Here is a 14,195-nt window from a genome sequence, read left to right as displayed (position 1 = left end):
GCGAGAAAAATTTGGACAGTGCCTGCATTCACTGTACAAGTGTAACAAGGACAGTTCTGCTCATTCACTCCAGTGCGAAAGAGAAAAGGTGTCAACCTCCCATTTCATTTAAAAAAAAAAAATGTTAGTACTGTAAGGTACCCGCGGGTAGTAAAGCCTGTCGGGTAATAAAGCTTAAGTGACAGAAATGATATTTAAAATAACCGCCTCCGCTAAAGGCTACTCAAGTAGAAGGGTCTTATATAGAGATGTTACGACAAATTTATAGAGTCCCGATACCACGTTCCCTGTCTTCTATATTTCATCATCCATCATAGGCTGTCGTAGGACAGAAAAAATTATAAAAAACAATCTAGTCTTCTGACTCTTAAAAAGGATACTGATTATTTTAAGTGCTGTTGAGCAAAACAATCTAATCTTCTGATTCTTAAAAAGTATTGTTGCTAAATTTAAGTGATGATTCATCTCTAATATCAATTTTATTAAGTATAGTTAAACTATTCCAGTTTGTTTAACCCGTAAGCCTTATAACCCTACTGTAGTAAAATAAGATCTATTCGTATGGTTTTTGTAAAAGTATAATTTTTTGTTTGTTTATGGCAAAAATTACCTTTCATTACATTTTATGGCTAATGTATTGAAATAAAGATTGATGATACATTTCGATAATTATATTCAAAATCTCCCTTAGCTAAAGCCTATAGGCCTTATTACCCGCCGGTACCTTAATATAACACTAAAAATATTGGTCAAGAGGAAGAAATACATTCTTAACAACAAAAACAATTAAAAAAAAAAAATTATCATTTTTAGGAGGGTGGTTTCTTTGCCAAAAAAAAAAAAAGAAATTTTCAGAGTTTCGGCAAAATGACTCTAAATTTGTTCGAAATAGGACAAAAGTAAAGTGATCTGATGGTTGAAAGCTACAAAAAGTAATAATCGACTTAGGGGGGGGGGGGGAGCCTGCACCACCCTCCCCTAACTAAGAAACTACTTGATCGATCGATTTCAAAATTGAATAAGCTTTCAGCCTTGACGAGCCTTTTCGATTGCTGCAAAGTACATTCAAATCAGTTGATCAGTTTCAAAGACATCGTAGGACAAAAAAAGTTTACACACAGTCACACGGACAGACGTCTGTCTGAAAATTGTCAAAATAGTTTCGTAGGACTTCAAAAGGTCGACCTCTGATGCAAACTCGATTTTCAAAGATCGGACCGAAACCAATAGCTTCCCTTTTTTTTTAAATTTTAAATTTTCATAGCGGGAAGTTAAAAAATTAGGAGACGTTATTAGACTTTACTGTAAAATAGTTTTAGAAAATAAGTTAGTTTTAAGGATATTGTTATTCTTGAGGCTCTTGAGTAAAGACAGTTTTCCAGACGCAAACCTTTGAATAAAGAAAACCAAATTTATAAAATATCTTTTACTTTAAATGAATGTCCATAGCCTATCCTAACAGGCACGCATGAAAAATCTAAAATTGACAACAAAAATTTTTTTTTGTCAATTTCAGGTTTGTTAGCAGTTATACGGTTTACTAGTACATAATCACTGTCCAGGGAAAGTTGGATTCATGAAAGAAATTTTTTAAAATTCAATTTTCGCGTATTTTTCTGTTTTTCGGAAGAAAGGGAATAAGTGTATTTTATTATAACCAACTTACCCCAGCGATCAATTATTCATTGCCAAGAATAGAGTCTTACTCACGTAAACTACAATTATTAATCGACAATTACAATAATAAAATTTAATAAATAAACTCGCACACCATAATATTGGCGGTAACTTACCAGCTGTTTAAATAATTAAACACGAAAATTAATTGGTGAATATAATTCATACAAAATTAATAATTGGCTAATAGTAATTAAAAAGTTAAACATTTATTGACCAATAGACATTAAAAAGAATGTTTATTGGTGAATATACACGCGGCTTATTTTTATTTCTCGGTATCTAGCGCGCAAACTCGAGATACATAATAAATATATCATTCATTGTTGTTTCTCGTGTCTCATTGACGTGGTTAATCACTTTGACATTCAATTGAATTTCATAATTCATATAAATTGTCTACAAAATTGACAACGATGATTTATCATTACAAATTCTCATCCACATAAAAAAAATACTTGGCCATTTTTTAATGATTCTCTACACGGTTTACATTAAATTGAGGTAAACTTTATTTTTTAAGGTTATATTCCATCACTTATATATATATTTTATTTAATTGTTATCTTATCACTCTGCTACGTATAAACTGAAACAATATGCTACTAAGCAAACATTAATAAAATAATCACTGACTCAATTGAAAAAAAGAAGTTTTTTTATTTTTCAATCATTCGCTTAAAATAATTTTAACGCGCGTACTTTTGTAAACATCAACTCTAACTATTTACTATTATTATTATTATTATTATTATTATTATTATTATTATTATTATTATTATTGTTAATTATTTAGATAAATAATAATGTGGGAACAGCATGATAATGGTAAGTGGTTTCTATTAAAATATTTGTTTAAATAAATGCTTAAACTCATGATTTCATATTATTGAATAATTTTTTTATCTTTTATTTAAAAAAAAAGTTGTTGTATTTATTTATAATTCACTCAAGCATGTAATCGTAATTATTCATATATCTTTATTCAAATTTATATTTTATTTAATATTCTCTTATATGTATATGTTTACTTTTGGAAAAGAAAGTTAGTATGTATCAAATTTTATGACCTTAGGTACTTAGGTCGACGAGAAATTGAGGCCCATTTTCTAAATAAATGCAAGGCAATATTTTTTTCTTTATTTGCACTCATATACATACATATATATATATATATATATATATATATATATATATATATATATATATATATATATATATACATATATTAGGGTGCTTCGTTTCCGGCGAAAGTATTTTTTTTGTTGCTCATCAAGCAAAATATTGTTTTTTATGCTAAAAAAAAAATTCCTGCCAAGTTTGAGCTCTTAATTCCAATCCTAAATACTTTTCATTTGATTTACAAGATTTCTCATTTAAAATACACATAAATTAAATTACTTTTTTTTTAACTTTCTAATAGTCAGCTGCGTTTTATGATATCAACGCGGTTTTGGTCGCAAATTGTAAGGCTTTTGGTGTTCTTCAAAAGTGCCCATAGTAACTTAACTGTAATTCCAGCTGTTTCACGTGTACGCTGCGGAAGTCATTTTTCCTATGAAATTGACCTTTATTGGCTTGCAGAACGTAAACTAATGAATGCACACCAAAAATGTTAATGGAAATTTTATCGAAAATTTTATTTTCTTCAAAAGATGTCCTATGAGTCAAGTCGCTAAAGTCTATAGTTTCCGAATTATAGTAACTTCAATAATTTGAAAAATATAATATTAAAAAAAAAAAATTACAATTGATCTTTTATTTTTTAAATTATAAAAATTACTATAACTCGGAAACTATAGACTTTAGCGACTTGACTCATAGGACTTCTTTTGAAGGGAATAAAATTTCCTATAAAATTTCCATTAACATTTTTGGTGAGCATTCATTGGTTTACGTTCTGCAAGCCAGTAAAGGTCAATTTCATAGGAAAAATGACTTCCGCAGCGTACACGTGAAACAGCTGGAATTACAGTTAAGTTACTATGGGCACTTTTGAAGAACACCAAAAGCCTTACAATTTGCGACCAAAACCGCGTCGATATCATAAAACGCAGCTGACTATTAGAAAGTTAAAAAAAAAGTAATTTAATTTATGTGTATTTTAAATGGGAAATCTTGTAAATCAAATGGAAAGTACTTAGGATTGGAATTAAGAGCTCAAACTTGGCAGGAATTTTTGTTTTAGCATAAAAAACAATATTTTGCTTGATGAGCAACAAAAAAAATACTTTCGCCGAAAACGAAGCACTGTAACGTATATATATACATATATATATATATTATTTTTTGAACCTAGACATCTTTGTTATACAAAAAGGGGAGAGTTTGTTAGACCTTAGTATTAAATAATATTAAAAGAATAAGTTAGTCTAAGCACGATCTCATGGTCTTTTTATAAATTTTTTACCCAATACAAACATATAAATTCACAAGTAATATTACTTAAATGCATAAAATTACACATATTATAAATTAAAAAAACAAATGTAACTAGTTTAAACTGCGCAAACAATAGGTACAGAATAAAATAAAACTGTAAAATTAATACTTTGTAAATATTCAACTGATAAATAAAAATACTATTCAAATGCAAAAATGTTAGTCTAAGCTAAATCTCTTACGAGTGAAGACATAACCTAGAAAACGTATTTTAATAAGAAGAAATAATTTTCATTTATTTAATAAATTAATTTGTTTCATTCACGATTACCACACTTAAATTTCCAACAGTTTTTTATTTAAAAATTTCTTTATTCTAATCTTATCTATATAAATTTTTTGGTAGTAAAGACGAAAAAAATAAAAAAAATTAAATAAATTGGCATTGCTAGATGTTTTGAGTGAAGCAAATGTCTTGTGCTATAAATGAATTCAACTGAGATTAGCACTTGGGGTCAAGTGGCATAACTTATTTTTATACAAGAGACTGCATGCGTTAATATTATCCCTAGTTCAGTTTTAGTTTGTTTTTAAACTCGTACTCTACTGATAATTATTCGTAGCATATTACAGTAATTAATTGCGATAATTATTTAATAGACTTTACGTGTCATCTCATTAATATAATTAGTGAAATGACAGATTATTTAGTGACTTATTACTGTAATTTATTAGTTTGAAATTTCAATAATTTATATTTGAAATTATAGTGCTTTGTGGTGATCTACAAGTATCTTGTCATAGAGAATGAGCAATGCAGAAATCGGGACGCATGATCTCGAGAAAAAGAGCCGATTGCGATATAGAAACAAATTTGAAAATAAAAAAAAATATAGAGAAGAAATGGTTGGTTTTGGACATGGAGAGTCACTTAGCAAAGCACTTGCAGATGTGACAACAGAGCTTACTGTTTATTCAGACGATTCAAGTGATGATCAAGATACTAGTCGTCTTATTTCTTCCTCATCATTGTCTTTGCAGCCACGTGTTAGTTTCGAGGAATCCAAAAAAAATGGAATAAAAACTAAACGTACGGAAATTGAAAAAGAAGATGAAAATGTTTGGACTATTTCTGTACAGATGTTTATTCCTTTTTTACTTGCTGGATTTGGCATGGTCGCAGCCAGTCTGTTACTTGATGTTGTTCAAGTATGTATAATTAAATGTTTATTTATTATTCAATTCCAGATTGTTTTTTTTTTATCCAAGGTCAAGTTTTTTATTGATAAAATTGTTTATTTCAAATTTTTTATGATCATCGATTGTATATTTACCGATAATAACTTTTTAAATGGAAATATTTCAAAATTAACGATCAGGATTTTGATAAAAAACTTGAAATTGAATTATTTATAAAAGTTAAAATGTATGAATTCATTGTTGAATGATAAGCTATTGATGTAATTCAGTAATTAATAATTAAAATGTTTAGATTTTTTTATTTGAGTAAATTTCTTTTAAATTTTTCAAGTATTTAAATTTTTATTTTAAACTTTAAATATTTTGATATAAGCTATTGATATTATGCTGATTAATCAAATGTTTTGACACTCAATACGATAACTCCCATTTTAATCCGTATATATTAACAAATATATATATTTATATATATACGAGAATGTTATGTTTACATGACCTATAATAAAGAAAGTTTACATTTAAAATAAAAATATCATTTTATAATTGCTTACAAAAAAAAATTTATATTATTAATTTAAGTAGGTAATCTAATTTTATGAGATTTAAATCGGTTAATTAAATTAAGATAACATGGTTATTAAATAAAGATAATTTTTAGAGCGTGTTTTAAAATCTGAGTAATTCGTGTATTAAATAAATCAATAAATAAAAAAATTTGTTAAGTTTTTTTTTTTTAAGTCTAATCTACATAAATCAATAAAATAAATGTATTCTTGTAAATTCTAATTGAATTATTTTTAAACTATAAACTTAATATTTGTAATCTATTATATTTTTGAATAATTTTATTATAAAAATATATCGACTTTATTTTGATTTTTTCTAAACAAAACAATTTTTTTTAAAACTTAAAATATCAAAAGTACTAAAATAATACAAATAATTATACTTTCTAATTAATATTTGCAGTTAAATAGTTAATTAAAATTTATTTTAAAAAATGTAATAATAATAATGATACAAATATTTCCGGACATTGACCTAAGAACTTTTAAAAAACTTTTATCTCTACTAATGTAATTTATTGTTTTGATAATGATATTTTTATCGTGCATAAACATAAATTTTAAAAATATTTATAAAAAATTTCTTATCTCTGTACAATAATAACACGATAAAGTAGAATTTGACTTATAAATATTAAATGATATAATTAAATTATAATGAAATAAAAATTTAGGATTTTCATCTTTATTCCTATTAATTAAAAATAAGATTAATGCCCTAATTATATCGTCTAAAAAATATGATTTTCTAGTCTTTGATATTTTTAATAAACATAAAATTTTCCCCAGAATCAATAGATATTTATAATTATTGATAAATAATTGTAAGATATATTTTCAATAACAATTTAAATATTAATATAAATATCAATTTCAGCATTGGCCAGTGTATCAAGTAGTATCAGAGGTATATATTTTGGTACCAGCATTATTGGGGTTGAAAGGAAACCTAGAAATGACTCTGGCCTCCCGTCTGTCTACCCAAGCAAATCTAGGTCACATGGATACAGAGAAACAGCAGTGGACGTTAATAATCGGTAATCTAGCTTTAATCCAATGCCAGTCAATGGTGGTTGGTTTATTGGCGTCCTTGGCAGCAGTGATCTTTGGATGGATACCCGAAGCACACTTTGATATTCACCATGGACTATTACTGTGTGCTAGTGCACTTGTCACAGCCTCTGTTGCTAGTTTCCTGCTTGGTCTTGTAATGGTTGCAGTTATACTATTCTCTAAACGGATGAATATTAACCCTGACAATGTTGCCACGCCAATTGCCGCATCACTCGGTGATTTGACAACTCTTGCATTACTATCATGGATATCCTCACTTTTATATAGTGCCATTGACAATCAAACATGGATAGCTCCTACTATGATCATTTGCTGCTTATTAGCAACACCTGTTTGGGGATATATTGCTGCTAGAAATCCCTTTACTAAAGAAGTTCTTAATTACGGTTGGAGTCCTGTTATTTCAGCTATGTTAATTAGCAGGTATTAATTATCTACTATGCATCATTACTTTTAATTTATTAAATTTATTATCTATTTTTTAGCATTGGTGGATTAATTTTAGATTTCACAATATCAAATTACAAAGGTATTGCTGTTTTTCAATTAGTAATAAATGGCGTTGGAGGTAATTTAGTTGCCGTTCAGGCAAGTCGAATATCTACGGCACTTCATATAGAACAACATAGTGGAAAAGTTGAAAAACCACCTAAAATTTGTATTAGTCTTTTTGATGCATTTTTAGCTCCTGGTAATTTAAATAATTTATATTTATTTTATTAATAATTTAAAATACTTAAGGGGTCATATATCTTTGAACGCTGTGAGAATTATATATTTAAAAAAGAAATTACTTTAACGATAATGCAATGAAAAATATGACAAAAATATCGGAACCGTCTCCGTTGAAGTTCAAATCATAATAATAAAAATATAAAAATTTTTTTTTCTAAGCTAATATTGGGTCGAATGGACTACTAATAAAACGTTGACTCTTCTTGGATATGACGATAACTGCAAAAAATTTTTCAATCGTAAAGCACTCTCTGATGCTTCGAATCATGAGTCGTGCAAAATGATTTAATTTGCAATAATGAGACGATTTTTTATAAATAATTATCTAATCAAAAAATAAAAAAAACTCTCGTCATACGATAGAGAAAACAATTAATCATCATGACCATATCTAAAAATATAGTTTTGAAAAAAACACGTTTGAAGTAAGCGCGGTAGTCACCTTAATTAGATAGACGTCCCAATTCGACGAACGGTCACATCTCGCTATAACTTTGTAATGCAATGAAATCATCTTAAAATTTATTTTCTTAATAAACCGTTAGAGTATAAAAAATGAAAATTTTCAATCAAAAGATCAGCTTTTTTGAAAATTTCAAAGGTATGTTACTCCTTGATACAAAAAAGTACAAATTTATTAATTAACTCGTTTTATTATTATTTTTTTTTTCACACGAATTTATTTAACTAAAATATCTAATGAGTAATTACTAGATTAATAAAACATTAGTTTACTAATAAATAAATTTAATAATTATTTGTTCTTTGTCCTGTTAAAGAGTCTTATAAAATAATTATTTATAAATTTTTAGGTGGACATTCACGGATTGCAAGAATTTTATTGATGATGGTAATACCAGGTCACTTAATATTTAGTTATACAATAAGTTATCTTAAAGCAGGACATACTTCATTCACGGCAACATTTATTGTTGTGTATTTACTTGCGGCACTTTTACAAGTAAGTTGTAATATAATAATTAAAATATTTATTTAATTAAAAATATTTGTTATTAATAAAATTAATTATATTAAATATTATTATTTTAAAGGTAATTTTACTCTTATATTTGGCTCAACTGATGGTTGTTTGGATGTGGACACATGGAATGGACCCTGATAGTTCAGCGATCCCATATCTAACAGCTGCTGGTGATTTATTGGGTACTGCATTACTAGGTATCGCTTTTCATATTCTTTATGCAATTGGTGATAAAGATTCAGATGTTGGTGATTAGCCAGCAAGTAAATTCGCTCATTTTTTTTTTCCTTCGTTGCATTATGTACAATTTTATAATTTTATTTTATTGTTTAAAAAAAACTATTCATAATTAGTTAAGTCTTTATTTTATTATTATTCAGGCTCAATATACTATTTGTACCTGAAATTATTAATAGTAATAATATTTTTTGGGACCTAAAAATATTAAAATAGTTAAACAGTGGCCTGAAATTTTTATAAATTAAACAATCACATAGTCTAACTTGTTTTTTACAGTATTTTAATATAAGTATAATTATATTGTCTTAATTTTATCGTGAGAGGATCTACAATCCCTAATATAAAAAAAAAAAATTTTTTAATTAATCAGTTTATTTAAAAATAGTTATTAAATATCTAAATATGGTGCTAATTTGTAGGAAATAAAATTTTATATGGGTAAATATTTCAAAAATAAAAATTTCGAATTAAAAGTTATAAAAATATATATATATATCTATATTTTTATATTTTTTCCTAAAAGGAACGAGTGTCAGGGGAATAAAATTTCATTTGTGAAATTAAAATTTAATTATATGTATAAATTAAACATCATTAAATGTTTAATGTTAAAGTGTAGTTACAAACTACCCTGAGGAATTGAATAATAGTATGAAATTAATTTTTAATGTTTTATAATTGCCAAGGGAATGATATTCTTTAGATATTAACAGAGAAATGGGTAACAACATATGTTATTTTGAGTTTGTTATATATGTATTTATTTTCGTCATTTTCTTTATTTTTGGTTTCGTTTAACTTAATTACTTTCTTGACTTCCAGTCATTGCTTGCGCTGACCTTTGCCGATTTTTTTTGTTGTTGAATTATTTAATTAATTGATAAAAACAAAATCTAAAGTCAAAAATAAATATTTTAAATAGTTTTCGTAGCTTATAATTAATAAATCTAATTATTATTATTTTTTAAAAGAAAAAACAATCCATGTACAACGAAACTCATTAAATTTTATATAAATTTTATTCCGATTTAATTTCTATCTGATTGCTTAAAAAAAAAATTAATTATATGAAAATCTATACCTCTAACACTGCCATTTAAGTAGTGAATATTTGAATTTGATACTAAAAAATCTCTATATGATTGTTCCATTCAAGTATCAAATAATATAAAATTTTTCAGTTATTATAACTCAACAAAATAGGTCGTGTTGAAAAAATATTTATCATTTGAAATTTCACTCTATACTTACATACACTATTATTTTTAGAGGAAAATTATTGAGAAAAATTATAGAAGAGTTAATTTCAGATATAAATAGTCCAGTAATAAGATGCAATTAGTTTTAACATGACTTAATTCATTTACGGCAATAAAATGAGAATTCATTTCACACGCTTGTGAAAAATTATTTTTGAATTTATATACTGGTATTTAAATATATATATATATATATACGCATAATAATATATAATTACATTGAAGTTTATTATACAAGCTTGTAAAAAAATGTTAAAATGATAATTGCACTTTTGAAATATTTACTTATGTATATTAATTAATTATTATAATAATTGTAGATACTTACAATTTGATATTCAAATCTTGAGTGTTTTTTATAAAATTTTTAAAGCCATTTACACTCTTTTTATTATTAAAATAAAAATTAAAATTAAATTAGTAAAATAATTTTTGCACGCAAATAAATCAATATCGAGCTTATAAAATAGTCCTTGTACTAAAAACGTCGGACACTATACTGTGATTCTTATTTCATATATCTATAACAATTTAGGCCAGTATTTTTAAAACTATTAATAATAAAGTACCGTATATATTATTATTAATAAAAAATATCAAAATTGGTTTATAATAAAAAAAAAAAACACTAATTGATTAATTTTGTTACGTAAATTTTATTTCGAGCTAAAAAAAATACATTGAATATATTTTTGTTAATTAATTATTTAAGTAAAATGCAATAAAAAATTGAATAATCTTAAATTTAAAAATTTTATTTAAATTAGTAGTCAGTACTGTAATTAATAATTAATTAATAATGCCATTATATTAAAATAAAAAAGATGTACATAATTGTAAAATTATATAAAATATTTGATTGAAGATAAATTTTTATTAATAATTATAATTATAATTGATAATTATTATTTTTTACCACTAATATGTTAAAAATATATTTTTTTAGTATATAAATTTAAGGCATGTTTATGCATGAATGATATATAAACATCATGATAAAAATAAAACGTTGATCGCCGCATCTTCTCGGTCACTATTATTATTGTTATTACATACAATGAAACTCTAACTATTTAATAGACGTACGTCAAGTAAGTCGTAAGGGTTCTTTTAACACCTCCAGTTTAACGTGTCACGCGTACATACTATTCAACTTAATATGCACCACACATGTGATATATAATATACATAATAATAATAATGATGTGTACCACTGAGATGATCGTTATCGAATTATTTTTAAAATACTTATTGTTATGAGGACACAAAAATACATCAATCAAAATTTATTCTACTGATTTAATTTAACAACTATGATAAATAATTATTTTATTTAAATATATTGTCAACATTTTATTTTTATAAATTATTTATTTTATTTCAAGGCCAGTTTTTAATAATAAAATCGTTTTTGATAAATTTATTGTTATTATTATTATCAAAAGAAGAAGAGTTTAAAAGGTCATTCAAATTTTACAGTATTAATTAAATTTAATATTTTTTTATTTAGATATTTTAATTAACTCATTTTTTTTAATTTATTAAAAAAATAAAAATTCTTCATGACCATTGAGTTCATTATTAGTTTTTACAAGTTTATTATAAATCTATTTTGTACACATTTAAACTTTGCACAGCCTGTACGAGATATAAATCGTAAAATATTTTTCCTGTCAAAATATGAAGTAGAAAAACATATATAACTCATAAATTGATTCTCACAGAAATATTTTAAATTAACTTGTCACTTAATTTTTAAAATAAACTTTTATTGTTCAGTCACTTGGAATATTTATAAAATAAATATTTAATTTAAAAAATAAATAATAATTTTACAAATATTTAACTCATCTACAAAAAGAAAATTCTTAACAATAAAATTAGCCTTGAAAATAATTTTACAAATAAAATGATAAGATAAGTTAATAAACATCATTATAAATTTTTCCCATCGCATCACTGAGAGTTGAAAGTAATCATGATAAAAATTTATTATTGATATCGTATATTATTTTCAATATCAAAGAATCACCTAGTCAGTGTCGGTTAATTCAGTTTATTCCTATCGTTTAAGTAAATCAAGTAATCAAAGTTAAATGTGTAGCGAAATGTAAATAAAGTCGCTGTATTATAAAGTATTTTTGAGTTATTTAATTCAGCATTTTTAGTATATTTGTAAAGAAGTATTTGAAATATTTATTTAATTGAAAATCCAATCTATTGTATTTAAGTTATAGTCAAAAATTATTAATGTGCATCGATAAACGTTTCGTTAATAATATGGTTAAAGTTTTAATTGTTATTATTTTTAATTTCCTTTGTCTTTTTCTAAATGCTTTTTTCTTCTGCCAATGGTTCAGAAATCAATTAGAATAACATATCCAGTCCCCGTCTTCTTAAAAACTAGCTCTCTCAAAAATTATTTTTTATACATTTATATGCCTGAAAACGTTTTACAATTTTTGTTTTAATTGCAGAATAAGTAAACTTATTATTGATAAAATATATTAAAAAATAAAAATAATAAATTTGCAACAAAATACAGTAGTCAGCAACCCTTAAATTTTCATTAAAATGTTTATTCAACATATTTTAAATAATAAATTTAAACAAAATGTCCATCATACAATGTGAAAATTTCGCAGAGTGAACGCGAATTAAATCCAGAGTGAATGCGGAGCTGTGAAATTCACCGCGAAGGGGAGTTTATTTTAATATTAAAATTCCGAATTGGAGTAATGTAGATTTAAATAAAATCTAAATCACTGTACTGGAAAAAAAAACTCCCCTTTTACTCCTTATGAGAAGTGATTTTTTCTTAAAATTCGGAACTCTAAGTGATGGAGTGAATTCGTATTTAAGTAAAACCCGTAATCACTCCGAATTTATTACCGATTTTTTACAATGTGTCAGTAAGAAATTAATAATTATCTGTTTTGAAATCATTTAATTAAATAAATCGGAGGGCTGCAAACTGGGAAGGGGATATACTAGCAATCAAGTACTGGAGATAAATTCGGCTTGTATTATTGTTATGATTATTAAATATAAACTCGTTTCGTTAATAATAATGATGAATGATTTGATAAACAAAAATTTCAAGTCTTAAATTTTAATTTCACAAATTTTTTTCTTTAAAGAAAAATTAAATGAATGATTCTCAAATTGTTTGATGTCAATTTATAAAAAAAAAAAAAAATATGAAAATCTGCATTAGTGGATTAAAAAAATTTTATAAAGATTTATTCATAAAAAATTACATTTTTATACTATCAAAATATATACATATGTCATATACAGATTTTCTATAGTAGCAAATTTTAACATACAATGGATCCGTATTATAAAAAAATAAAGCTTGAAAATTTTTAACTTGCGACATTTTGAAACTTTGAAACGAATTTTAAAAAATTCAAAATTAGAAACATCAGTAAATTTAGTACTTTGTGTAAATGTTTTTCGAACTTTACATTAACTTTTTTAAATCGTGTTTTCAGAAAGTTTATTCTTCACTTCTTGATAAAAAGTTCAAAAAGAAGAAAGAATTTAGATTTATTTGTAACTATTTCTAAGCGTGTTTTAAGCAGGTTAAAAACTTTTCTAAAGTTCATCTTAAAAGTTTTATCTCAAAAATTTTTGCTTTTTTCTATCTTTTTTCTTTGAGTTGAAGATGTAAACAATATTCAAATAAACTCTTCGAAAATATCAACAAAGTTCAGGTGAAGTTCAAAAAACATTACCTGTCGTAATTAAGACGACCAGTATTTTTAGTTTTGATCTTATAAAAATTCAAAAAAAAAAAAACTTCAACTTAAAGTTCTAGAAAAATTTATGAAAGTCCGAATCGTAACAATTACTCATTAGACTTTCAGTAACAATTTGTGTTTGCATTCAAATATTTAAAAAAAAATGTTCCGTTAAACAAAGTCAACATCCAAGTAAGAATTAAAAAAATTTCTTAGATCAATTGCATATCCGTACAAGCTTCGTAAGTAACAACTCTCACTGAAGCTCATATATATCATCTCATATATCATCAGCATATGAAGCTTTACTTATTCTCTAACACGCTCATGTGTG

The 14,195-nt window shown here is 25.0% G+C and overlaps 1 protein-coding gene across 2 annotated transcripts; it reads left to right on the top strand.

The window, feature by feature from the left end:
• The first annotated feature begins 1,998 nt into the window (after positions 1 to 1,998).
• Positions 1,999 to 10,932, top strand: LOC103568961 (solute carrier family 41 member 1). 2 transcript variants are annotated; one of them, XM_053740707.1, is made up of 7 exons: positions 1,999 to 2,181; positions 2,474 to 2,505; positions 4,830 to 5,268; positions 6,703 to 7,322; positions 7,385 to 7,590; positions 8,447 to 8,595; positions 8,687 to 10,932. In XM_053740707.1, exons 3-7 carry the CDS (start codon positions 4,867 to 4,869, stop codon positions 8,870 to 8,872), a joined length of 1,563 nt encoding a protein of 520 aa, XP_053596682.1. In that variant the 5' UTR covers positions 1,999 to 2,181; positions 2,474 to 2,505; positions 4,830 to 4,866; the 3' UTR covers positions 8,873 to 10,932. The 2 variants fall into 2 exon arrangements, with proteins under 2 accessions (XP_053596682.1, XP_008544237.1); XM_008546015.2 differs by lacking the exon at positions 2,474 to 2,505.
• Positions 10,933 to 14,195: the final 3,263 nt, after the last annotated feature.

The sequence above is a fragment of the Microplitis demolitor genome, chromosome 7 (assembly GCF_026212275.2).
Source record: "Microplitis demolitor isolate Queensland-Clemson2020A chromosome 7, iyMicDemo2.1a, whole genome shotgun sequence".
Lineage (NCBI taxonomy): Eukaryota > Metazoa > Arthropoda > Insecta > Hymenoptera > Braconidae > Microplitis > Microplitis demolitor.
Note: the sequence above shows the minus strand (reverse complement) of the source record. Positions and strands in the feature narration are given on the sequence as shown.

Bases quoted from the DNA above. Each gene is read 5' to 3' on its own strand.
- LOC103568961 (XM_008546015.2), top strand. From the start codon at position 4,867: ATGAGCAATGCAGAAATCGGGACGCATGATCTCGAGAAAAAGAGCCGA. The intron at 5,269-6,702 runs GTATGTATAATT...TATCAATTTCAG, and splicing joins TGTTACTTGATGTTGTTCAA to CATTGGCCAGTGTATCAAGT. The intron at 7,323-7,384 runs GTATTAATTATC...TCTATTTTTTAG, and splicing joins TCAGCTATGTTAATTAGCAG to CATTGGTGGATTAATTTTAG.